The sequence below is a fragment of the Coffea arabica genome, chromosome 7c (assembly GCF_036785885.1).
Source record: "Coffea arabica cultivar ET-39 chromosome 7c, Coffea Arabica ET-39 HiFi, whole genome shotgun sequence".
Taxonomy (NCBI): Eukaryota; Viridiplantae; Streptophyta; class Magnoliopsida; order Gentianales; family Rubiaceae; genus Coffea; species Coffea arabica.
The window spans coordinates 192,913-216,235 of record NC_092322.1 but is presented as its reverse complement, the minus strand read 5'-3'; the positions used below and the strand labels follow the sequence as shown (position 1 = coordinate 216,235).

The 23,323-nt window shown below is 36.8% G+C and overlaps 4 protein-coding genes across 7 annotated transcripts; 3 read left to right on the top strand and 1 right to left on the bottom strand.

The window, feature by feature from the left end:
• Window positions 1-1,139: 1,139 nt before the first annotated feature.
• Window positions 1,140-7,384, top strand: LOC113706826 (polyadenylate-binding protein-interacting protein 7). The gene is made up of 6 exons (XM_027228852.2): window positions 1,140-1,459; window positions 2,304-3,200; window positions 4,147-4,597; window positions 4,692-4,762; window positions 5,861-5,985; window positions 6,665-7,384. The coding sequence occupies exons 2-6, from the start codon at window positions 2,418-2,420 to the stop codon at window positions 6,954-6,956; spliced, it is 1,722 nt and encodes a 573-aa protein (XP_027084653.2). The 5' UTR covers window positions 1,140-1,459; window positions 2,304-2,417; the 3' UTR covers window positions 6,957-7,384.
• Window positions 7,385-8,716: 1,332 nt separating this feature from the next.
• LOC113706464 (uncharacterized) lies at window positions 8,717-10,009 on the top strand. Its single transcript, XM_027228368.2, has one exon. It carries the CDS (start codon window positions 8,717-8,719, stop codon window positions 10,007-10,009), a length of 1,293 nt encoding a protein of 430 aa, XP_027084169.2.
• A 1,048-nt stretch (window positions 10,010-11,057) lies between these two features.
• Window positions 11,058-14,078, bottom strand: LOC113707491 (uncharacterized). The gene is made up of 3 exons (XM_027229853.2): window positions 13,773-14,078; window positions 12,540-12,771; window positions 11,058-11,619 (listed from the first exon to the last, which is right to left on the bottom strand). The coding sequence occupies exons 1-3, from the start codon at window positions 13,928-13,930 to the stop codon at window positions 11,317-11,319; spliced, it is 693 nt and encodes a 230-aa protein (XP_027085654.1). The 5' UTR covers window positions 13,931-14,078; the 3' UTR covers window positions 11,058-11,316.
• Window positions 14,079-14,919: 841 nt separating this feature from the next.
• On the top strand, window positions 14,920-21,348 carry LOC113705482 (protein OVEREXPRESSOR OF CATIONIC PEROXIDASE 3-like). 4 transcript variants are annotated; one of them, XM_027227346.2, is made up of 6 exons: window positions 14,920-15,315; window positions 16,318-16,728; window positions 17,127-17,435; window positions 18,569-18,678; window positions 19,084-19,125; window positions 19,246-21,348. In XM_027227346.2, exons 1-5 carry the CDS (start codon window positions 14,935-14,937, stop codon window positions 19,085-19,087), a joined length of 1,215 nt encoding a protein of 404 aa, XP_027083147.2. In that variant the 5' UTR covers window positions 14,920-14,934; the 3' UTR covers window positions 19,088-19,125; window positions 19,246-21,348. The 4 variants fall into 4 exon arrangements, with proteins under 4 accessions (XP_027083147.2, XP_027083145.2, XP_027083146.2 ...); XM_027227344.2 differs by having other exon boundaries at window positions 19,003-19,125; XM_027227345.2 differs by having other exon boundaries at window positions 19,084-21,348.
• The last annotated feature ends 1,975 nt before the right edge of the window (window positions 21,349-23,323 follow it).

Sequence of the window (23,323 nt, the reverse complement as noted above, 5' to 3'; positions counted from 1 at the left end):
TTTTTACTATTGAACCTTAGTTTCAACGGAAAAATTAATGTTGACACTTTACTCAAATTATGAGAAGGTTATGTATATGTTTTTAAACCATAGGAGATTTGTAATGGGCTTGTGTATGGCAATAGAAACTCTAAATTTGGACAGTGACTATAAAAGACATTCAATAACAAACTATTATATGATCCGAATGCCCAAAAAGGGAGTTCATTGATTTGGTGTTTTTAAAATTTTTTTTTTCATAAGCTAGATGTCTTAAATCCAAAGCCTCCTACTTATAATCCCTTCATTTTACCATCCAACCCAACCTTCCTCCATTGATTTGGTGTTCATTTGTTTTTCTCCATATTATGGTTTTTATTTAGATTTAAAAAAAGTGGCTTGAATTTATACTACCAACCTTCACCATAAAAATTCCTAGAAGCAAATTATTAGTGGGAAAAACAGATTTATGTGTGTGCAAATTAAAATACTGTTAATGAGTCTGTCTAACAAGTGCCGAGCATCTGTCAAGATGTACTTCAGGTGTCAAATTTTTGAAAAGGTGATTAATTATGAAAAGTGTATAAATATAAGGAAGGATAATAATTATTAATATATGTATATATATGGTGAGTTGAGTGGAATTTATATGTGTTGATTGGACACTTTGTTGAAAAAGTCACTGTTAATTATGGCTTTGAAAATTCTAAAACATGAAAATGATTAGTAAATATGAATCGAAGAGATTTTTTTTTATAAAATGGTGTCTTTTTGTTCTTGATTGTGAGGGTAAAGATGGTAATTAAAAATACAAAAAATTAACATGAAAAGATATTTATAAATCCTTGCAGTTAATCAAATAGAGGGTATTAGAATCTCTTCCTCTGTAGAAAATAAAAAGAAAATCCATCAGCAATAAAGAAAAATGTATAAGAGAAATAAAGAAAAGGGAAATATGTAAGACTCTAGTTGGACTCTTACATATTTTTGTGGTAAGGGTAAAGGCCTAAAGGGTTTGAAGCCTTAAATTCTGTGGTCTAAATTCTCAAAAGTGGGTTCCAAAAGTAAAAGCCACAGAACCCAAAAGAAAGAATTAAAGAAGGAAAAAAAATGGCAAATTGTCAGACAAAGAGAAAAGGCTGAAGCTGAGGTAGTAGTGTGGAATAGAAGAACAGATAGATAGACAAACGGGGAAAATAGGAATAAAAAAGAAAACCACAGGCCACCCTTAGCACAACCCCCTCAGCCCTTTGAAGCTCAGACATCGAAGAGCGAAGAACGAAGAAGACAACTGTGGAAAATATAAATAAAAATTGTCTCTTTTTGCGCGTAAAAACACAAAATTTTATGCACTCCCTCTCTTTCTTGGCGTATATATAATATCTCGTTTGATTTTTGAGAAGAAAATTCATTATCTTGTTATATCTGCTGCCTATGGATCCCTTTGATTTGGTCTCTTCAATCTCAGTCCTCCGCGAAGGTATATCCTTTTCAGATCTTATGTTTTTTGTTTTTGTGCATTTTTTCTAATTTTGTTTTTGAGCTGGGTTTAGATTTGTAGAGATCTGTGCAGGTGGGTTTCTTGAGAAAGTTCAAGAGTCAACTTTTAGACCCATTGGTTTATTTATTTATTTATTTATTTCTTTTGAAGTTTCTAGTGATAAAAGGTTCAACTTATTACTTACAAGTAATTGACATCGAGCTACTGTTTGCTAATTTTTTCTTTCTTCTTTCCTTTTTTTTTTTTCCGGATGTCGGTTTTGATGATAAACTTCATTGTTTTGTTCATCCGAGACTCTGTTTGCGTTTGTTAATAATGGGTTTGTCTTAAATCAAGGAAGTTAAGGAGTCTGTTTTTGGGTTTTAGAACTGATTGGCTCAACATAATGTGGAATTGAGGTGGATATTGTTTGGGCTTTGGATTTGTTTTCCTTTTATGTACAATTGACATGCAGAAATGTACTACTTAGTTGTTTCTATCACTGATGAATAATAACGACTTGTGTTTCCAATTGTGACTTTTATGTTTAGAAGTACGGCAACTTTCTAGTGATTGTACATTTTAGATTGTTAGCTATTTGTTCGCTATTGTTACGAAAGCCTTCTGCCCATATCTTTATGGGCGCGATGCATAATTCTGTGCTACTGTTGTGCTTACATCGGGGTTTCAATCTTGTGAATTTGATAACTTTCTGATTAGCAATTTTTTACTTGAAGAATCTTGATTTTCAGTTTTCAGAAAAGTCATAGTGATGAATTCTCGAGTAACTGGCATGTTGACTTATCATTCTAACTTTTCTGATGCTACAAAGTTTGTTTTGCAGGTTTTGGCTGATTGGTGACGATATTTGAAGCTTTCTCCTTTCAAATTTCTTTTTATGCATGTAGAGACCCTTTTTTTCTTTTTTAAATTTGGAAAAGATCTGGAAACTTGAAGAATGAACTTTTCGGGAAAAGGGGCTCTTATTAGTGACAAAAAACTATCCTCCACGAAGATAACAACTTTGAATCCAAATGCTGCAGAATTTGTTCCTTCTTCTCTTAGATCAGTGACTGGAAGCACTAGTACTGCAGAAGCATCTTCAAAGTTCGCTGCCTCTGCCACTGCAACATTAGGAAAATCTGTACTTGATAGGTCTGAGTCTTCTGTCTCGAATAACTCAGATGAAGAGGCCCACCAGTATTGGCGTCATCAGCTACCTGATGACATCACTCCTGACTTTAAGGTTATGGGGGAGGATGATCCTCAAGGATTCAATAGCCTATCATTATCAAGTTTGTCACTAACTGAAGTCAATGAAGCATCTAGGTTTCCTGCTTCAATAGGCAGTGGGTTTATGCTGAAAGATCAGAATGAATTATCTCCTCATTGTGTCAATGGAAATAGCTTTAATGAGAAGATGAGATTTCCTGTTTCATCCTATGGCGAAAATCTGTCCTCAGGCAGTTTCAATAGCATGTCAACTAAACCTTGGGACAAACATATTTTTAACAATGACCGACTTCTTTCGAGTGTTAGGGAGGGAGCTCCGTACAATGCGAATTCAAGGCACAGTTTGCTGTCTGACTTGATGAATGAGCAGCAGTATGTGGACAATGCAGATCCTCTTGACTTTTTGGCTTCACAATTCCCTGGTTTTGCTGCTGAAAGTGTTGCAGAGGTTTACTTTGCCAATGGGGGTGACTTGAACCTGACAATTGAAATGCTCACTCAGCTTGAAGTATACTTTTGCTTCTTAACTAAGAACAATTTCTGAGCTCTCCCCTGTGTCATTATTTGTTTATTTATTCTCCTTTAACTACTAATTTGATAAGTAGACATTCTTCTTCTTCTTTGTTTTATTTTAGCAATTATGCTACTGTTAAAATTAAAAAAGAGGTAATTTTGGGGCTGAATTGTTTCCTGTGCTTCTAATCACCAGTTTAATTCTCCTCAGTAGTTAATGTCTAGACTTCAAATGCACATTTTTTCAGAGCCCCTATCTGATTTTCGGCAACCTTGAAGATGTTTCAAATTGGCAGCCCTGTTTCAGTTCCCGGTTGCATGTGTTGCTTATTCCCTGTTTATCATTGCTTGGCATCTCAATCTTCTCTTTTCTCTCATGCTTTTTTCTGACAGATTTTTACTCACTTTGTGAGAATATTTGTTGTGGATATGTATCTGTGGCATGTCTGGTTGCACTGATATGCTTCTTTTTGGCTTTTGATTTGTTATGTAGAATAAAATTAAAATCTCATGAATTGGAGATAATGTCTGATCGATCATCATTGAAGTTTTGATCTAGAATTCTAGGTGCTGCTTTTGTTTGATAGTTGAATGACAGCTTTTGTAGAGCATGAGATGTGGATGCGATCTTATTTAAGGACAAGTCATAATTCTGATGATATATAAGAGGTCTACTTACTAACTGGTATTCTGGTTCATATTTTTGTTAGTGTGTTATTACTTCAAGATTGATGATACGGGATCACTCATTTTTTGGGTTGGAAAAGTGAATGCCGCCTACATGTGATTGGAAGACACATTTCACTAGGCTCAGTAATATATACACAAATGAACTAGCTTTCTTATATCTGGCATCTTTCATATATATTTATGTTACAAATGACATCTCCTGATATTATTTTATGGTGAGGTTTTTACAGTACCATTTATCTTATTTGTAGCTTCAAGTGGATGGTGGTTTGAATCAAAGTATAAATTCAAAAGCCTTGTCAACTCCAAATCTTAGTGCAATGGATTTCCCTGCTCTTTCAACAATAGAAGGTCAAAATGGCATGACAAAGTTTGCTGGTGATGATCTCCAACAGAACATCAGCCCTTATAGATCTTCTGAGAAAGACAATGTACTTTTGTTCAAGTCTGGGTCTTCCTTTCCCTCTAGAGGAGCTATAGATTTTGCCGCAGCAGTTAGGAAAATGACGCCTCAAGATTCTGGCATATGGAAGTATGACAGAAATGGTTCTGCAGATGCAAATGCTGGATCAAGTAGAGGTTCACATGTCTTAGCAAGCTCATACAACACTGGCCAGGTAAGGGGGATTTACAATGATAGGTTACAGAGTCGGGGATCAGCTCGTGCAGCTCCTATCTGGCTTGAAACTGGAGAAGCAGTTGGTAATAATTTTGTGGAACAATTTTAATTTACTTTTTAGCTGTCTGAGAAAAGCTTTTTCACCTGTATAAGGCTTTAACTTTGTTGAGATGGCAGCAAATATGTATTCTGAAATGCGGGAGGAAGCTCGTGACCATGCACGTGTCCGCAATGCATACTTTGAACAGGTAAGAATTACTGAAACGAAGATGAAGGACAATCTAAACAGATATACTCTGAACTAACAGTGTGACACTCATCTTATGTATTTGTTTGCTGACATTCTTATAAACAAACACAAACAACATTGCAAGCTCAGATTCAAGTACAAGACTCTTCTAGACCCTCTCCCTCAAGAATTTATCGCTTCCAATGGGAAACTGTAATTGCATCTACTGTATGGCCTCTCTTCTCCATCAACTTTTTCCCAGCCCTTGACTGGAGGAACAACCCAATTTCTTTCAAAATTGGCAGTGTTCAAGGACTGCTTCTTTACTTTTAAGATGAATTATGTAACTATATAAACATTGGTTTACTGTTTTGAATTTGAAGACTTTTGTCTGCTTGGTTTCTCAATACACCTGGTCAGAAGGATGTTTTGTCACCTTCTAGTTGAGTGATCTACTAGGTGCTGGCATGTATTAACTTTTCCAATTAAGTTTCTGTCTTTCCGCAAGGGGGACAAACTAAATATTTACCATGAGTTTGCCTTTCGCTGTGAAACCTGACTCGTTGGTCTTTACATTTTCTAGGAGGTTGATATTGTGCTCTTGTTGTACTCTTGTAAACTGACAGCAGTTGGTAGTGTCTCTTTATGTAAAGGTTATGTTTTCATTCTACATTGCAAGGGGCGAGCAAGAAATGCAAGAAACCCATTTTGAGAGAAGGAATCAAAAGGTTTCTATGCTGTACATAGTTGTTAGGTATAGGTTGATTTATTACCTAATCTTACTGTTGGTGATGCTACAATGGCTGAAAGGTGAATAGTGATAACTGTTCTACATATTTGAAGCGTAACATGCTGAAATCAATGTGAACTATACATGCATGATGGTCTATAGTGTTGAAGCTTCATTCGATCATTGCTTGCAAGCCTCACCTTTTGATGGCTAAATGATAGAATGAGGGTTGACATGGTCAATGGTATCTTTTGGAATATGTCCAGTATCGTCACTGCTGGCTAACAGTTCAGTTAATTCTTTTTGAAAGTACAAGTTTTGTTTACCAAATTGCAGTATTCTTTGGAGCTAATTGATTTCCTTTATAATTTCTGTATGCACGAGTAGGCTAGACAGGCATACCTCGTTGGTAACAAGGCATTAGCTAAAGAATTGAGTTTAAAGGGGCAGCTCCACAACATGCAGATGAAGGCAGCTCATGGAAAAGCTCAAGATTCTATCTACCGTCAGAGGTTTGTTATCCGACTCTGCTGCTTAATGTATGCTGATCTCAAATTTGAGCAGATGCTTAGCGTCTGTTTATCATGTTTTGTAATTTTTGCTAGCCTCGACCAACACCAGGCCAGGCAGGATTAGTGGCTGAATTAAACTGTCTGAATGGAATAGAATTAACACGGTTTCCCCTAGTGATGGCTAGCAAACCATGAAGAGCCCAATAGCACCCATTTTGTCATGTTTCTTGCATCTTGAAGTTTTCTATAATTTTAAGTTTGCAGAATGTAAAAGAGGGGATAAAAATGGGAACCCATGATACCAAAAACCTTAAGCACCATCTTGGCCAAGGATTTATCCATCTGTTGAGTGGACAAGCTTTTTACCATGTACGAGGCAGCGTTAGTTGCTGGTTTAGTGGGATGACACTACCATGTATGTAGGAAAAAAGGATGCATGAATGCATCATTAATTAAACAGCTGCAAGCGAGGTGCTGTTTTACCCACACACACTTTGAATGTGTTCCATTTTCTGGTTATGATTCTGTTATAAGGTAGCGCTGGAGGTGTATAGGTTTCTGACTGGCCACGAAGATGATGGTGCTTTTTGCTGCTAGTTTGAGTTCTCTATTCATATATTCTGATACAGCTGGCAATGACGAGGATCTGATCTCTGTTTCGGTCTGCTTTAATGTACAGAAATCCAGGTAATCCGGACGGGAGGGGGCAAGAGAGGATAATAGATCTGCACGGGCTTCATGTGACTGAAGCTCTTCATATCCTTAAACGTGAGCTGTCTATCTTGAGAAACGCAGCCCGATCAGCTGAGCAACGGCTGCAGGTATACATATGCGTGGGAACCGGCCACCACACCAGGGGTTCACGTACGCCTGCTAGACTTCCAGTTGCTGTTCAGCGGTACCTGTTGGAGGAGGAAGGCCTTGATTACTCTGAGCCGCAGCCTGGGCTCCTTAGGGTTGTGATATACTAAGTCAGGAAGGTATAGGAAAGTTTTTTGACACGTAGCATAACCCATGGTATCAATCAATCAAAAAGGAAAAAAAAAGTACAAATGAAAAAACTTTACTGCATTTGTAAATGGGAAGAAATGGAAAAAGTAGATCAGCTGTGCCCAATAGAAAAGGGGAAAAAAAGTCTAAGAAAAAAAATGGTAAATGGAAGGAGAAAAGGGAGGAATGTGTATCATTAAGCTTTAGTTGGCCAACTTTAGAAGTAAATTTTTGTAGTTGCCACAGGATCTTGTGTTAGTCTTCCCCCCTCCGCCCCCCCCCCCCCCCCCCCCCCCCCACTTTTTGTAACTCGTACCCTGTATTTTTGGTTCCCTGATCAATTCCTGTAACTGATAGTATTCATTCACATGATAGTTCAAATTCACAAAATTGCGCAAAGTTATCCTCATTAAGGTTCCCATTCTTTTGCTTATGGGACGAATGTTTCCAGAGTTGTGCTATATCATTGGCAGTCTGGCAGTGTATTTTGTGTTCTTTTGTCTGAAGAGAACTGCAAAAAGAAACTAGAGCAGGTTATTCCGAATTCTTTGTCTTGTAGCGCAAATTGATTCATTTCTCCACGGAACAAATCTGGCATAACAAACAAATCGTGCATATATATATATTTTTTTGTTGTCAAGAAGTCAATTGACTTTTACTGATTAAACAAACTTTAATCCCAGATCATACTCCAAAAGCCGGCAAATCGTGGTTATAGTAATAGGGTCTAAAAAATCCACCAAATGTTGTTGTTTAGAATGGTTCCACCCCAAGGTTGTGTCGACACAATTCTTACATTCACAGCAGGATTTGAATACAGTTCTTACAGGATTCAAATACAGTTCTTACATTATCCAGTTCTTACATTCACAGCGGGCGGGATTTGAATACTTTTTTACATTTACGGCGGGCGGGTGGTATTCGAATATAGTTCTTATATTTATGACGGGCAGGTGATATTCGAATACAGTATTGGTAATAGGAAGATTCGAATACAGTTCTTACATTTACGGTGGGATTCGACTGTAGTATTGGTGATAGGAAAGTGGTGAACCCTTTCGAATTAACAACTTACCTTGTGAATGTTGTAAGTTTAAGAAAAATGACCCTTCATTGGAAGTGAGGTATGAGAAAAAATTTATCATGTGATGCATGTTTTATATATTGGGCTTGTCTAAAATTTGTTAAACTATATTTCAAGTGTCATATTTTTTGAAATATAAAATTGATTAGTGTAAATTTGTGTATATACACGTGTGTGTGTTAAAGGAGTATCTGATGAGCACTGGTTAGAAAAATTCATACGTAGTTTCCGACAATTATTACAAGCATTCATATATCAGGATTTAGGGACGGGAAAATCCTGAACAAAACGACGGAGCATAGCTCCTGAAGGCGTAATTTTGCCAAATAACGCATTTACCTTCATCTTTTCGTTGTTCAAATGTTGTAAAAAACAATCAGAAATAAAGATGAATTTTCATTCACCCTGCTGCCTAACCCTCTCTTGTTTGTTCGAAAAATACCAAATACACAATCCAACGTTTTGTTCTGTTTGATGAATCTTTCAAATATCCGTTTCTTGATTGTAGGAAACACTTGCTAACTACTGCCCCCATTCAATTGCTTCTTTGTCCCATGTCACTGCTGTTGTCGTTGGTCCAGGATGTGCACATCACTTGTTTGATAAAATGCCCAAAAGAATCTTGAACTTGGGAATTAGTTTTGCACGGGTTTTATGATGGCCTATAAGCAAGCAGAAAACCTTCTATACAAGTCATCAAAGTTTTTGAGAACCAAGCAAAACAGAATAACGCACCTGAGATTCTTGTCCTATAGCTGCTCAGAAGAATCCCATGAGCAAGAGCTTTTTCCTGCTGAATGGTATGAGAATACCTTTCTGAGGCTAAAGAAATTAGCCCAGTCATTAAAACATGTGGACTTGATTGATGGCAGGCTGGTTAAAGTTAATGAGGATGCAAGAGTGTTTGATAGGAAACTTGAAGAAAAGATGCTTGCTTTCAAGTCGCTAGCAAGAGATTATATTGGTTGTCCAGCTATGCAGGAGACAATGAGGACGAATGTGGTGAAAACATTTGGAGATTCACAATGTGCATTACCTATGTACTTTGGTAAATCAAGTGAAAGAGGACCACTCACTCTGAATTCCCTAACCAAAATTTCAGACATTTTGAATGTTTCAGCTCAGCAAAGGAAGTTGGTGAGGCTTACAGTATGCCCACAAGTGACTCAACATCAGATATGGGCAGGTGCATTGGAGGGGACACTGAATGAGTTGAGATCTGAGATTGATTATCGAATTCAGGAGTGCCCAAGAAAGGAAATCAAAATGGCGCAGCAAATAGTTGCCAGTTGCCTGAAGCTTTTAACCGCTGCCATCTCTTACGATCCTGAGTCCACTTCATGGATGCGTATTGCTCCCACAAAAGTTGCAAAGTCGAGCGATCACCACAAATGGGAAGATGTCCTGGAGATGGTCATTGATCTTGTTAATTGCTTGAATGATCAGGAGGAATTTGTTTTACATGTGAAAAAGCTTGAGTCGATGAAGGAAGGTCTTTATCAAATCAGGGATATTTTGATAGATAAGAGTATTGGGTACAAAGAAAGTCGGCATCAAGAAAGCCTAGTGCAGAAGAAACTAACCAAGACATTGGGTCATCCATCTCGATGCCTATTTACACTTCTATTGTATTATCTGTACGGAAGCGTGCTAGATATTGAAGTAGAAGTTAGAGGAGGGTGTTACCCTATTGAAGGCCAAAACCAGTTTTGCTTGTTTATGGGGAAAATTTTGACTTCCAATGAGGAAAATATGGTTTGGGGTGGCGTGAAGCAGCTTGACAGGGCTCTTGGGCTGTTTAAGTTTGTGTGGGAGACGGCAGGGATGAAAGGAGATTTGAAGCTGCAAGGCCATTTATGGTGTATTGGAGCTGAGAGCAGGACAGTTACGTACAAAGGGAATACATTCTTACTTCATGGCATTAATTACCTTCCCAATGGACTTGATTAGGAGATGCAGTTAATGATGTAGCCTCACAGGTGTTGTCAAAAAGATGATTTAAGAATTGGGAAAGGAGCTTTTTATTGCTGCAGGAGCTGATTCTGGGAATGAGAACAATCATAATATCCATATTCTGTTGGGACAATGCAAACTGGTGATACGGGATAGCCTCGGATGCTTTAAATGTAACCTGCAATTCAATAAGAGTTTCTTGAAGAGGATTATGTGGCAAAATATTCACCATTGAGTCAGGAAATTTCCCAGCAATCTGAAGGCATATTGTTTGGGAAATTTTCTCTATAATTCCGTAAACACGTATTTCAACCTCATTTTTATGTTTCATCAACTTTTTTTCTCACATATTTCGTACCAGAAAAATGGTACAGTAAATAATGCCAATAATAATAATAAAGTAAGTTCCAATCCAAACATGCCACTTTGCCTTGAAACTATACTTAAATCTTTTGACTCTTATCACTTTGGCCTCTATCTGCGAGTACAAACTTGTTTATGTCAAAGTCAACATTCAAAACTAGTTTATGTAGATTCCAGTGTAAAAGTAAACATCAATTTGTGGAAATTCGGCCTGGTTTCTTCGTGCAAGTTTTGGCCAAAGGATATGTTTGATGAGTGGATTGTTTTTGACATAAACCAGAATAGCAATGCTACTTGTCTTGCATATGGAAATCTAAGGGAATGCTAATTGCTGCACATTATAAATAGCGAATATCCAATGTGATTCCTATGTTGGCATTCTAAATTGACATCACAATTGCGATTGTTCTTCTCCATTTTTTATCCTAAAAGGATTTAAGAGTTGTTTTAGTTACAAGATTAAACTAGCTACGCAGGCTTTTCTGCTGTTTCGTGTTTGTTTTCTTTGTCATTTCTTGAGTTAGCATCTCCATGGCTACCTCCAGCAATGGGGAAACCCCAGTTGGTGCCACCACCAAATCCCATCTTTCTTGCATCCAGAAAGGCAAATCACAGCGAAACCATTTGCTACGTAGCACTAGTTACTTTCTGTACCAAGAACAGGCAGAAAAATAAAATCGAATGCGCAAGCCGTTTGGAGATGACGTTTATAAAATATGAAGCTTCAAAACATTCATGCTCAATTCTCCAAATGCAAAAAAAAAGAAACAGCTCAGTTCATTCACCAAGAAACTTTGCTTTCGTGAAGTAAAGAATTTGCAGCTTCGATGAGTTTGCTCCAAAAGGTAATCAACCCCAGTGGTAGCAGAATTTGTCTGAGAACTAGTTAAGGAAAAGGAAATGGTGAAATTCATTTTTCGTCAGCAGTACCATAACGTAACTCACTTCAACTTTGACTTGACGGAGCTCTGCAGAGGCTTTGCAACTGGTCGACTTGGAGTGCTTCGCATAACCTTCTTTACATCATACTTAACAGACAGGAAGGCACAAATCAGGGCTATCAACATTGTTGGGTAGACAAATACTTGATTTGCACTTGTAGGGTCGGTGTTCACTGGCTTCTTGAGAATCCCTTCTTTGACTAGGCCCCAGATAACAAGAAGGGTTCCGAACATGCTCATTCTCCCAGGTCTAATAATGCCAATAAGTCCTCCGGCCACAGAGAAGTAGCTTCCAGCAAGAACCTGGTGCAAATTAAATATATAAGATTGACAACAGGAGGGCAAACGCTCATTAGATGAAATTTTCTGATGGCTCAACTCAGAATAATTTGCACTATATATGAATCAGTGCAAAAACATCTACTCACACGCTGTGCAGGAATTTTCTCCAACAAGGAAAATCAAGTCTCCAAAAGCTGTTCAGGCCGCTAAACCTGAATTCCAAGTGCTTCTAAGGGATTTAGGACAGCTCAATTTTTTCTTTCATTTGCTTGGCCAGTTGCAGACTATTCATTAAAAGATCAGATTATGGTAAAAACTAATTACTACCAGCACATTAGACATTGGTCAAAATTTCGATGATTGATTTAAATCAATCCATTCGGTCTTACTACAAAGTATCAAACTGTTCAGTTATTCCAAAAGTATCTCTGCTCATAAAAGAGTGAAACTGTTTCAAACAAACTATTCAGAACATTCTGGTGAAAAGAAGTTATGTTTTCTTTCCTGCTCTGTTTATTGGCAAGTTGATCAAGATGAAAGTAGAACATGTGAAAACGGCAATAGTTTTCATATTAAGTTAAAACTGTAACAGTTGAACAACACACCACCAAAATTCAGCTCTCTGAACTTTCAACACTGTCAGCAAATCAACAATGACCTTATGGCCAAAAACAACCCCCGAGAATCAGAGAAACAGAAATTTGCAGAAACTAGTTAACATAGGTTGCAATTGGAATTTAAGAAAGCTTCATTTTTTATTCATCATTACACCTGTAAATACCTACTAAGATCTTCGGCAAAGGACTCTAACACAATAAAGAAACTCAGGCAAAAAGGACTGAACATCAACACCACAATTTTACAAAACAGATTGATATGACCTGCTAAACATTATTTAGACACCATAACTAATACAGATAGAAGAAGTTAGTGAGCCGAACCTCCAATCGTTGCAAGTCAGTTACAGCAGAAGCCTCCTTCACTCCAGTCAAGTTATAAATATTCAGAATATTGTCCCAGCTTGGAACAGTCTGGTTACTGATCAAACCATCCAAAACAGCACCAGGGTAGAGTAGGGCCTTCACTACAGGAAGGGGAAAGATTTCACTAGATATCAACTGGCAAGACGTGACCTGTAGTGGTGTTGTACACAGCCCAGATCTACATGGAACCCTGACCAAAAAACAGCAGAGGGAAAGGGAGAAAAATCAAATGCTTAATTTGCACAGGCAACAACTTGGCTGCATTTAGAGTTTCGCATTTTGCCCCAAAATAATCCCTAAATACTGGTTATTCCTTTAATACTTGCTAGGAAAACTTGGTAGCTTTCACTTTTCAAAATAATAAATGAAATAAGCAATAAACAGTTGGAAATGAAAAGAAATGCTGAAAGAAATAACACGTAAAATGAGAAAAATTGAAAGGAGCCAGGTAGGCAATATTCTCACAGCAAATTCAGTCGGAAACAACCGATCTAGAGGCCAGTGTCTATTTCCTCTATCATGTACAATGAACTACAGCAGAGCCACCACCTCCTATTTGCTTTCATTAGTGAACAACTTTCAACTCTCTCTCTTTCTTCATGGTAATATACACATCAAACATTTAAAAAGGGGGAACAGAAAATGATAAAAATATTTCACCGTTTAAGAGTAATGTGAAAAAATATCCAAGCCTCAGCGATCAAAAACCACCAACCAAGATCAAAGAAACAGCCAACAATTGTAGAGAGGTAAAGAACCTAAAATTTTCAGCTGCCCAACTCTTTTTTTTTTAACGTCAATGCTGGTAAATTTAACAGTCATGGAGCGGACAACAATTAGCATACAATCAAATAAAGTTCCATTTTCAAATACAGATCATAAGACCAGACGGCCAAAAAAATCTGTGATATAATTGCACCAAAGGAAAATGACTTAACCAACTAGAAACACTTCCCAAAAAGCATGAGCAAGTCAAAACTTAAAAAATCCAACCAAATATGCATCTCCAGCCAAAGAAAACTCCAACCCAGATGCCAAAAAGAAACCTAAAACTACTGAATTTCAATTATTATCCATTTTTTGAAGATGGGCCACCGCTCACGATTCTTTTGCGCGGGAAAGGGTGCCGGAAGAGTGATTGCAGGAAAATGAAACGCGTCCAGTACTTGTTTTTCTTTTCATGTATATTACCTGAAAAGAGGGATTTGCAGAAAAATGAGGAGGAAATAAAACCGAGCAGCGTGGGTTGAGAGATGGCTCCATCTTCCTCTCTTTGAAGATGAAGAATAAGATACTGACGATAATGATGTGGATGTGGATGTGGACGTTGAGCTCGATCGCCCCGCCATTGCACTTACTCCACCTTCCACTGTGTTCTTTTTTTTCTTCTTTCTGCAGTTGAATTTGTTGACTTTTGTTACGGGTTTTCTTCTCCTTTACAGAATTACAGCCCAAACCAGCCTGCTTTCTCTACAGTTTTTCTTTTATATATATACTAATGGTGAGTGGTGGTGCTGTGGATTTGACGGGATGAGAAGAGGAGGGAGGAGGGGATCGAGGGAGGAGCTCCGCTGGGCTGGGGCGAGAGGATTGTTGGCAACAAACTTTTTAGTCCAATTATTATGCCTAGCACGTTTTCTTATTGTATTCAGTGAAGGCGTGGTTCAGTTGGTGAAATGAAAGCCGGCCATCTGTAGACAAATATTTGCTACTTGTGAGAAAGACTAAAGACCCATTATGTATGGGAATGCATTTTTTAAAGAAACATATAATTTTCTTTTGGTACATTATGTGTATGTATATATATATATATATATATATATATATATATATATATATATATATATAGGAACGGTGCGTTTGGATAAGAGATTATTTGAAATAATTTTTAAAAAATATTATAATATTTTTTTAATGTAATATATATGAAATAAAAAATATTTTAATGATGCAAATAAGTCAAAATATATAAATAAAATATAAATAATGTGCAATCCAAACAAATAACGCATTCTCTTCCAAAAAATTTCACCACTTCTGGAGGAAGAAGAGAAGAGGATTTTTTTGAGAAAAATGTTATTTTTATTCTTGAAAGTTTGATCTTTTTTTTTTTTTTTTGGTCACTTGTCATCATCTACATCTACACCTACTCCTAAGCCTAATCTAGCCTATACTAGGGGAGGGACCCAACAGGGTCACGGGACTTGAAAGTTTGATCAGGTGACTAGAATTTGCATTTTTTGCGAGAATTTTTTTTTATTTTCGAGGAAGTAGAAATTTGTTTGAAAATGTTCTGGAATCAAATTAATAGTACTGGTACATTTATTTGGGACTGTTTTGTGCCATTCTATATATGAGGGACCAAAAAGGATTTCTTTGGAAATGTGAGGGGGCTCTTTTTGATCATTTATATACTACCACAGTACCACCAGAAACACTTGTAGTAGCAGAAAGAAACACCATTGAGACTGTAGAAGAAGAAAGAAGATTGGCAAAAAAGAAAATGGGTACTTCCACTGCAGCATGGCTCCCTCACATGTCCTCTTTTGTTGCTCTTAAACCTCATTGCTGTCTCAACAAAAAACCCTTGTTTGTCGACACAAAAAGCATTAGAACCAGTTTCATCCTGCCACGTCAATCCTTCTCTTCCTCCTCAATCCTCACTTTCGCCCGCCGCCGAGGAGGCCATCAGGCCTCCAGCTCCCCTGTCAAGTCTAAGAAGCAAAAGAAAAAGGTCTAATTTTTAGTTTTTTTTTTCACTTTTTCCATGCTTATGACTCAGAATTTTGTTGATAAATTCGTGGGTTTTGTTTGAATTTATTGGATTGTGACTGGCCTTGGAAGCAATTATGTTGATTATCAGTGTAGCTGTGACTCTGCGTGTCCACATGTGCCTCTGAATGAAATATCCTTCAATTGTGCTGTCCTCGAAATATCTGATGCTCAAGAATACTGGTAATTTTGAAGAAGGAATACTTTTCTTAATGCCCAGTGGCATATTCGTAGCAGCATTTGCGTTACCAAGAAAAGTTTTTGCACTAAAAATGGCAGTGTCAAAAAGAAGAAGAAGAAGAAGAATTGTTAGTGGCATAGAGACTTTACGATAACAATCTTACCCTGAATATTTGTAGACAAGCGTAGAAGTTAAAGGAACCCAACTTCAGCTAGCTAGATGCTTAAACTGATATGGGATTGTGGAATGCTGATTAGGGATGTCAAGGAGCCTAGCTTCTCCAAAGGCGTTGTGTTCATGTTTGATTTGATGTGGTTGATGAGCATAAATCTTTGTTTAAGCTCGCCTTCGTTATTATGTGAGCCAAGTTTGTTGAGGTTTGCTTTATTTGTATGTAGTTTCAAGTATCTTGTTTAGTGAGCTGAGCTTAAAGAACCAAGATTAGGGGCTTGGTTTATTTAGTTGATAAACCAATTTGAACGAGCTCTTACTTAGATTAGAGTATCAAGTAGCTTAGTTCATCTTTCATTTGTGAATGTGATGCTCATATGAATGCATTAACATGGCAAGTTTATTTCTTTAGAAGGCTTTGCTTTTCTGAATTGCTCACTATACGTGTGAGGATACTAGCTTCATCATCTGACAATTGCTTTTCCATTCCTTGTGAGCATTTTCAAAAGTATTATCCATTCCCTAAATTAATTTACCTGTACAAATCATAATCAACTTGTAGGAGTGATGATTGGAAAAATTTACAATTTTTCTTCTGCTTTTTGTTTCCAGGAGCAAACTTTCGGCAGTAAAAGTACTCAAGAAGATGAAGATGATGATGCCTTTGAGGCCCTCTTTCGCCAGCTGGAAGAAGACTTGAAAAATGATAATCTATCTTCAGAAAATGGTGATGATGATGATGAAATAAGTGAAGAGGACCTTGCAAAGCTTGAACGTGAGTTAGAAGAGGCACTGAAGGATGATGAACTTTTTGGGGCTCTGGACTTGGTTGGGGATGGCAAAACAGAGGATGAATCTGATGAAGACGAGAAAGAAGAAGATAATGAGGACGATAATACTGCTAATTATCACGTCGAGGATCTTGAAGATGATGATAACGATGAAGAAATGCCAGTGAAATTAAAAAATTGGCAGCTTAAGAGACTGGCTTATGCTTTAAAAAATGGTCGGCGTAAGACCAATGTAAGTTGTACTTCAGAATGTTTGCAATTGCAGCCTTAACCACTAATTGAGCAAATTTTGGTTGGGTTAAGTTAAAATCCATGAATTTATGTCTTAGTACACCATTTTTCAACCCATTGACTTCTATCTGGATCTTGATCTGATAGAACCCTCTGCCATTTCTGCCAACCACTTCTGGTATAGCAAAAATAACTTTTATCATGTTTAAAGTTAATGCCGTGGACTTTCCCCTTCCCTTTTCAAAAGAAAGCATGATTATTTTGATCTCGAAGCAAAGTAACATGATGGTGTGAGTGTAAGGTGTCCATGGAAAACAATAATAAAGTGGAATGGAGCAGTCAGTCATCATGCCTGGCCCATTTCGAAGTCTCTAATACTGGTCTATTCTTGGCTGGCAGATTAAAAGTCTTGCAGCTGATTTATGTCTTGATAGAGCTGTTGTCCTTGAACTGCTTCGTGATCCTCCTCCAGATCTTCTGATGATGAGTGCTGCTTTGCCTGATAAACCTGTTTCAACAGTAGTAGAGCCAGTAAACAAACTGAAAGAAGCATGTCCTTTGGAGATGACACCAGTAACCACGAAGGCTGAGGCTGAGGTGAAAGTGCCGGTTCATGTGATGCAAAGCAACTGGTCTGCTAAAAAGAGAATTAAAAAAGCTCAACTTGATACTCTTGAACGTGTATATAACCGAACAAAGCGTCCCTCGGTGAGTGTGCTAGAATGAGTGCTTATCTGACATCAAACAAATTTAGTCCATTACATGCTTTTGCATTAGAATCAGACTTCCTTTTGTGAAAATGTGGGAATATTTATTGGCAGAACTAATCTGAAGAAGGAAATGTTGGTTAGGTAAACTAGCAAATATATGGAATAAAACATGCTGGCTTTAGAATTGTCAAGTTAATGCCTTTACAAGGTCCAAAGAAAATCCTAAACTTTAGGGATCTAAAATTATTGGAATTGGCTTATTTGTGTAGTTGATGCAATTCTGGCTAAGAAAAAGGAAAAACTCGATCGTCGATGGGGTTTATAGCAGTGGTCAAATATGCAATTTCTATGTGCTGATATGATGCTGAAATGTTAAGATAGTGTGTAAAGGTTCATTGCTTCTGGTTTCTAGAAAATATTAGACACAAACTGGGGTAATTTGGGTATGTTGAGAATAAACAAGTACATCCAGAAGTTCAGGTTTGATGGTTTATAATTAATAGAATTTGACTTGCATTAGGCCTGATATGCCACATTAGGATTCTAAAACGTCAATGCAACTATTTGGTTGCTGAAGTTTAGGAAAGAAAATAGATGCGAGAACAATAAACGAATATTGTTTCTACTTAAAACTTGAAACAAAGCCCGTAAGCAGCTGATAGCAAGCTCAAGAAGAGAAACTTGAGCTGTAGGTTCAACAAGTCACCTAATACTTTTTAGACATCCTAGGAGTAAAACCTGTAGAGGGTCTTTCAATCCACCATGAGACAATTTTTTGTTTCTTTGTGAAATCTGGATTCTGTTGAATTTTCCTGCATGCCCGCATTATCTGGCAAGTGCGGTTAATATCTTGTAATTAGGTAATTCGGAATAATAATTTGACATTTCAAATAATATATGTGGTGTGCTGTGATTAAAAATTTGATTTGTTACTGCAGTCATATTATATTATTGTGGATCTATTTTCCACATCCCCCGCTAACTAGTAATAATAATCCCATCAAAGTTATATGGCTTCAGATACAATTCCTCCAATATTTATGCAATTTACATGAAAATTCTTCAGAAAACACTTTCTTATGATGCTATCTTATCATACTCTGGAATCTAACTGTTCTAAAACATGTTCAGAATGCCATGATCAGCAACATTGTGCATCTGACAAACCTGCCTAAGAAAAGGGTGGTGAAATGGTTCGAGGACAAACGAGCTGAAGATGGGATTCCTGAACACCGCCTTCCGTATGAACGTTCTGCTTCTACTTTTACATAATGGCTGCTCTTTTCAGTTTTCCATGTAAATACACCTATTGGAAAGCTCCACACGCTGCATAATTCACATGGTAGCTTACTCTTTATGTGAGGAAAAACTGTATGCTCCTCATTGTAATTTTTCTTGGCTGTTACGTGGCATGTAGCATGTTGCTGTTATAGAGCTGGTCAAACTTGGGAGAAGCTGGTTTTTTTTTTTTTTATAAGACTTTTAAACCACAAGGAGGAGAATATAAATAGGTGAAGTTGCAGTCATTTGGGATGTCTTCTTGCTGAGTACTGATAATTTTATAGGGCTAGTCAAACTTGGCAGAAGCTGGTGTTCTTAAAGAATTTATGGCCTTGTTTTAACCACACTGAGGACCATATGAACAGGTGAAGGAGCAGTCATTTGGGATGTCTTCTTGCTGACTACTGGTAATTTTATACTATTGCGTTCGTGCAGCATATGACTTGTGAATTATGATCGAGGGGAAATGACATCAACCAAGAAGAAAAGCTTTTTCTTTTCCTTTCTTTTCTTTTTTTTGTTTGCAGGAAATCAGGAAGAAAAGTTCAAAGGAATAGGTTCCGGCTTGGCCTGCTGCAGTCCAAATAAGGACATGTATTCAACAGTTATGGGGGTTGACCGTATGAGTTGTGCTCAAGGAATCAACCAAAAAGAAATATTCAAAAGAATAAGTTCGGTCTTGGTCTACTTCAACCGAAATACAAGATGGGATAATTTCACAAACCTCCTCCGAGGTTTGCCTTAATATCGCTTGACACTTTCGTAGTTTCAAAAATATCTCTTACCTCCCCGGCTAGATTGACAAGACAGGATGTCTCCATTATTATGAGTGGTAAATTGACAATATTACCTTACTGGATACTCCTAATTGATTAACTAAAATTCCCACACAAAAAACCACTTAGTTGTAAAACCACTTAATTGCTCCAAACTCCTCTTTATTATACTTATACTTAATCTCTCCTAATTTGTCTTTCACCTACGAGGTTTATTTAGTTCTTAATTGTTGCTCTAATATTTACATATGGACGACAAAAGGATACAAAAGGAAGTAAATTGTTATCTTTCCTCTCGTATTAAATTTTTAACGCACAAGAGGTGACAATGTTGAGTGTGTTTGGATTGTAAGTTATTTGAAATATTTTTACTATAGCACTTTTTGTGATGTGATGTATGTGAGATAAAAAGGTAATTGGGAAGATAAAAAGGTGTATTGGAAATTGTAATGGTGATGTCAACAAATATATTTGGCCAAATAATTGGCTGTCCAAACACACTCGTTGTAAAACATGTCAATCAAGGAGAGCTAAGAGAAATTTTTGAAATCATGAGGATGCTAAGCGATATTAAGATAAGCTTCAAGGGAGATTTGTGAAATTATCCCAAAACAAAATATCTATTCCACGGAAAGCAGAATTTCTGAGGTCGAAGTAAACTAGTCCCTGGTCAGTACTTTTTTTTTTTTGACATAAGACCGATGTCAAAAGTTCCACATATCTACCAATTTGTGGTGCCAAGCTGCTGGCATGCTAGTCCAAAAGCAGAAACTTCGTAAGAAAGAAACTAGTAAGAAAAATGGGCGACGATTTGCATGAAGTAACACACAAGGCCGGAGACTCTGATCCTGGATTTTAACTAGGAACAGACAGAAGAGCTTGGAAAATTTTGCTTTTGCTCAATCAATCAGCTCTGAAATATTGCCGCAGTATATGGTTGCAATTGGCAGAGGATAGGATCATAAAGACCAAAAGGAAAAAAAATAAATTTAATGTTTGCTGAAAAGTTCCCAGAGAAAAAAAAAATAATTAAAACAGTAGTTTTATTTTTTGGTGGGCGTACTCCGTAGTCTGGTCGCAGGTAGGACCTTGAAGATGTGGAAAATACTGTACGAGTAAACAAGAATTGATCAGATTCCCATGCATGACCGCTTCAATTGTTTTTTCGTACTGACTTTCCTTGCCATTCTTCTTTTTTTTTTTTTTCCTTTCAAACGATAACAAAAGACTTTCCTTGCCATCCATCACTTGTGTATATAGATGTATATATATATCAGTGTACTGAGACAAAAGCAGACAAGTAACTTGGCAGAGAATCCCCTCCCCTCCAAAAACAAAGAAAAAAAAAGAGCTTTCCAAAGAAGAGCAGCAGTATTATTGGGATGATGGCTGCTCTGCAAAGGTCTACAATATCATTCAGGAGAGAAGGGTCTTCAGGTACGGTTTGGGACGACAGAAAACTCATAGCAGAAATGGATGAACAAGGGAAGAGGGATCTTAGCGGGCTAAGGCATAGTTACAGCATAGGATGTCCATCAATAGTGGCGTCCTCGTCAGGTGCAGCGGATGCTGATCCAGTTTACATTCGCAGCCGCTCAGCACCTGCTGTGAAGATCATGCTAATACCTAAATCGGTTGGGCGGAAGTTTAAGGGAGTTCTTGCCAAACCTAAGTCCAAGCTTTCTGAAGCTGAACCTGAAAGGCGGGGTTGAAACTTGAAACCTCCATTCCCATTTCATTTCCTGCATCCCTTTAAATTCTTTGATTCAGTGCTTCGTTTAAATAATAGCAGCACTAGTCTTTCTTCTTCATGTTCATACAAAGTACGTACTTATTAAGCAGGCTTCTTTACCATCCTGATTTATTTACCTGTATATGTGAGCAATTCTGGCAAACGTAGTACGCAGTTTTTACTACCTACCTAGATCTGTACCTTCCCTGGCTGATCCATCCTATATTCACAGACATCAGTTAATTTCCACTGATTCAGCACGAGTAGAAATCTGCCTCGGTCGCTATGCAAATTCTTTTGTTTTTGGAAAAGAAGTTGTTCGGTTCGGTTGGTTTTCCTCCTTGGACTCCACCCTTTTCCATCAAGAAATTTAACGACCTGCAAACATTTGGCCCTTAAAATAAAAGGATCATTCGTGCAGCGTTGAAGGTGAAAATAAAAGACGATCTACTTCTTAGATTTTAACTGTCCCCATTCATCCAACTTTGAAGAACCATATGCCACGCATTGGTTAAAAATCATATTCTTTTGTTGTCCGCTACAAAGTTTGCTAAACATATGCTTAATGGATAATAATATTAGAAACCTCTTTCTGAGGTTCTTCTAATGTCACTTGGCACCTTTAACATTTTAAAAATATCACTTACTTTTTCAAGTAACTACAAAAAGACTATATTAGGCCTTATTAGGGACATAATAATTCACATAAATTTTTAAAATAATTTAGTACAACTTAAAGGTTCATACCACATGTTGAGAAGTGTTGGAAATTAAAAACAAAGGTTCATAAGAAACTGATTTTGAGCATGTATGTAAACTTGAATTGGTGCTAGTGTATTTCTTTGCAAATATCTTTTTTGTTTTTCAAATTTATATTTTTATGGACTATAGCTTTGTGATGTGGTAGTGCTATTAGCGATTGGTTTTTAAGTTGTGATTTTTTTTGGAGTACAGGTTTGTTTGGATTGTGTTTTATTTGGAATATTTTTACTGTAGCACTTTTTGTGATGTGATGTGTGTGAGATAAAAAGGTAATTGAGAAGATAAAAAGGTGTATTGAAAATTGTAATGATGATGTAAGCAGATAAAATTGGAGAAATAAAACACAATCCAAACAAATTTAGGAGTATTTTTATTCAGTAAAATGAGCAAAGGGATAGCTTAGGGTTTTTTAAAATTTTAATGGAGATAAGCGACATTTTTTAAACTTTAGGAATGCTAAGTGATATTGGGAGAAACCTCAGGGGAGGTTTTTCATATTATCCCAAATCTTTGATAGCATAAAATAGGCATGATTCGAATCTTACTCAAATCTAATTCACGTCCAATATATTTGGAAAGGATTTGAATTTAATTTCTTAGACCCAAACTCTACCCAGACCCAAATTTGGTAAAAGAGTCATGGATTTGGGGTAGGGTTTAGTTTCTTATGATTCATACCCAAATTCAAACTCATACCATACTCTATCCAAACCCATGTATATACAATTAAATAATATATATGTATTTATATATATATTAATAAATTTATAAAATTAATCTTATATTTTATAGCCGTTGGTTCGAATACAGTGCGACTTTATGATTTTTTAAAAACTTAATTCTAATTAATTGATAGAAACTTTTTAGAAAAAGTAAAGGCGAAGAAATGAAATATTAGACGTGAATACAATTAAAACTTTGAAAATAAATAGAGGTAGTCGATAATAGTTCTTTTTTTTAAGTTCATCATATTACATTCAACTTCTTGAATAATAATTTTATTATTTAAAAATAAAAATTAAATAATATTTATATTATTTTTGAACTCTATATAGTTTCGTATATTTTTTACTTTAGTATGTGCATGGAGGTTTGGATTTTACTTTTCAATGCAAGCGTTCCTAGCAATTATGTATATTTTGTACCGCGTAACTTTGTTTTCACACGACGTAATTTTATTTGCACAACGTGTAATTTTAAAATAAATTTTTATAAATTTCACACACATTATTAAAAACGAAGTACAAGAAGTGATCTCGTCTATAATAGGGGTGCAGAGAATTCGAGTAGCTTGAATCGAGCTCGCGAGTAGCTTGGTTAGCTACTCGAATCGAG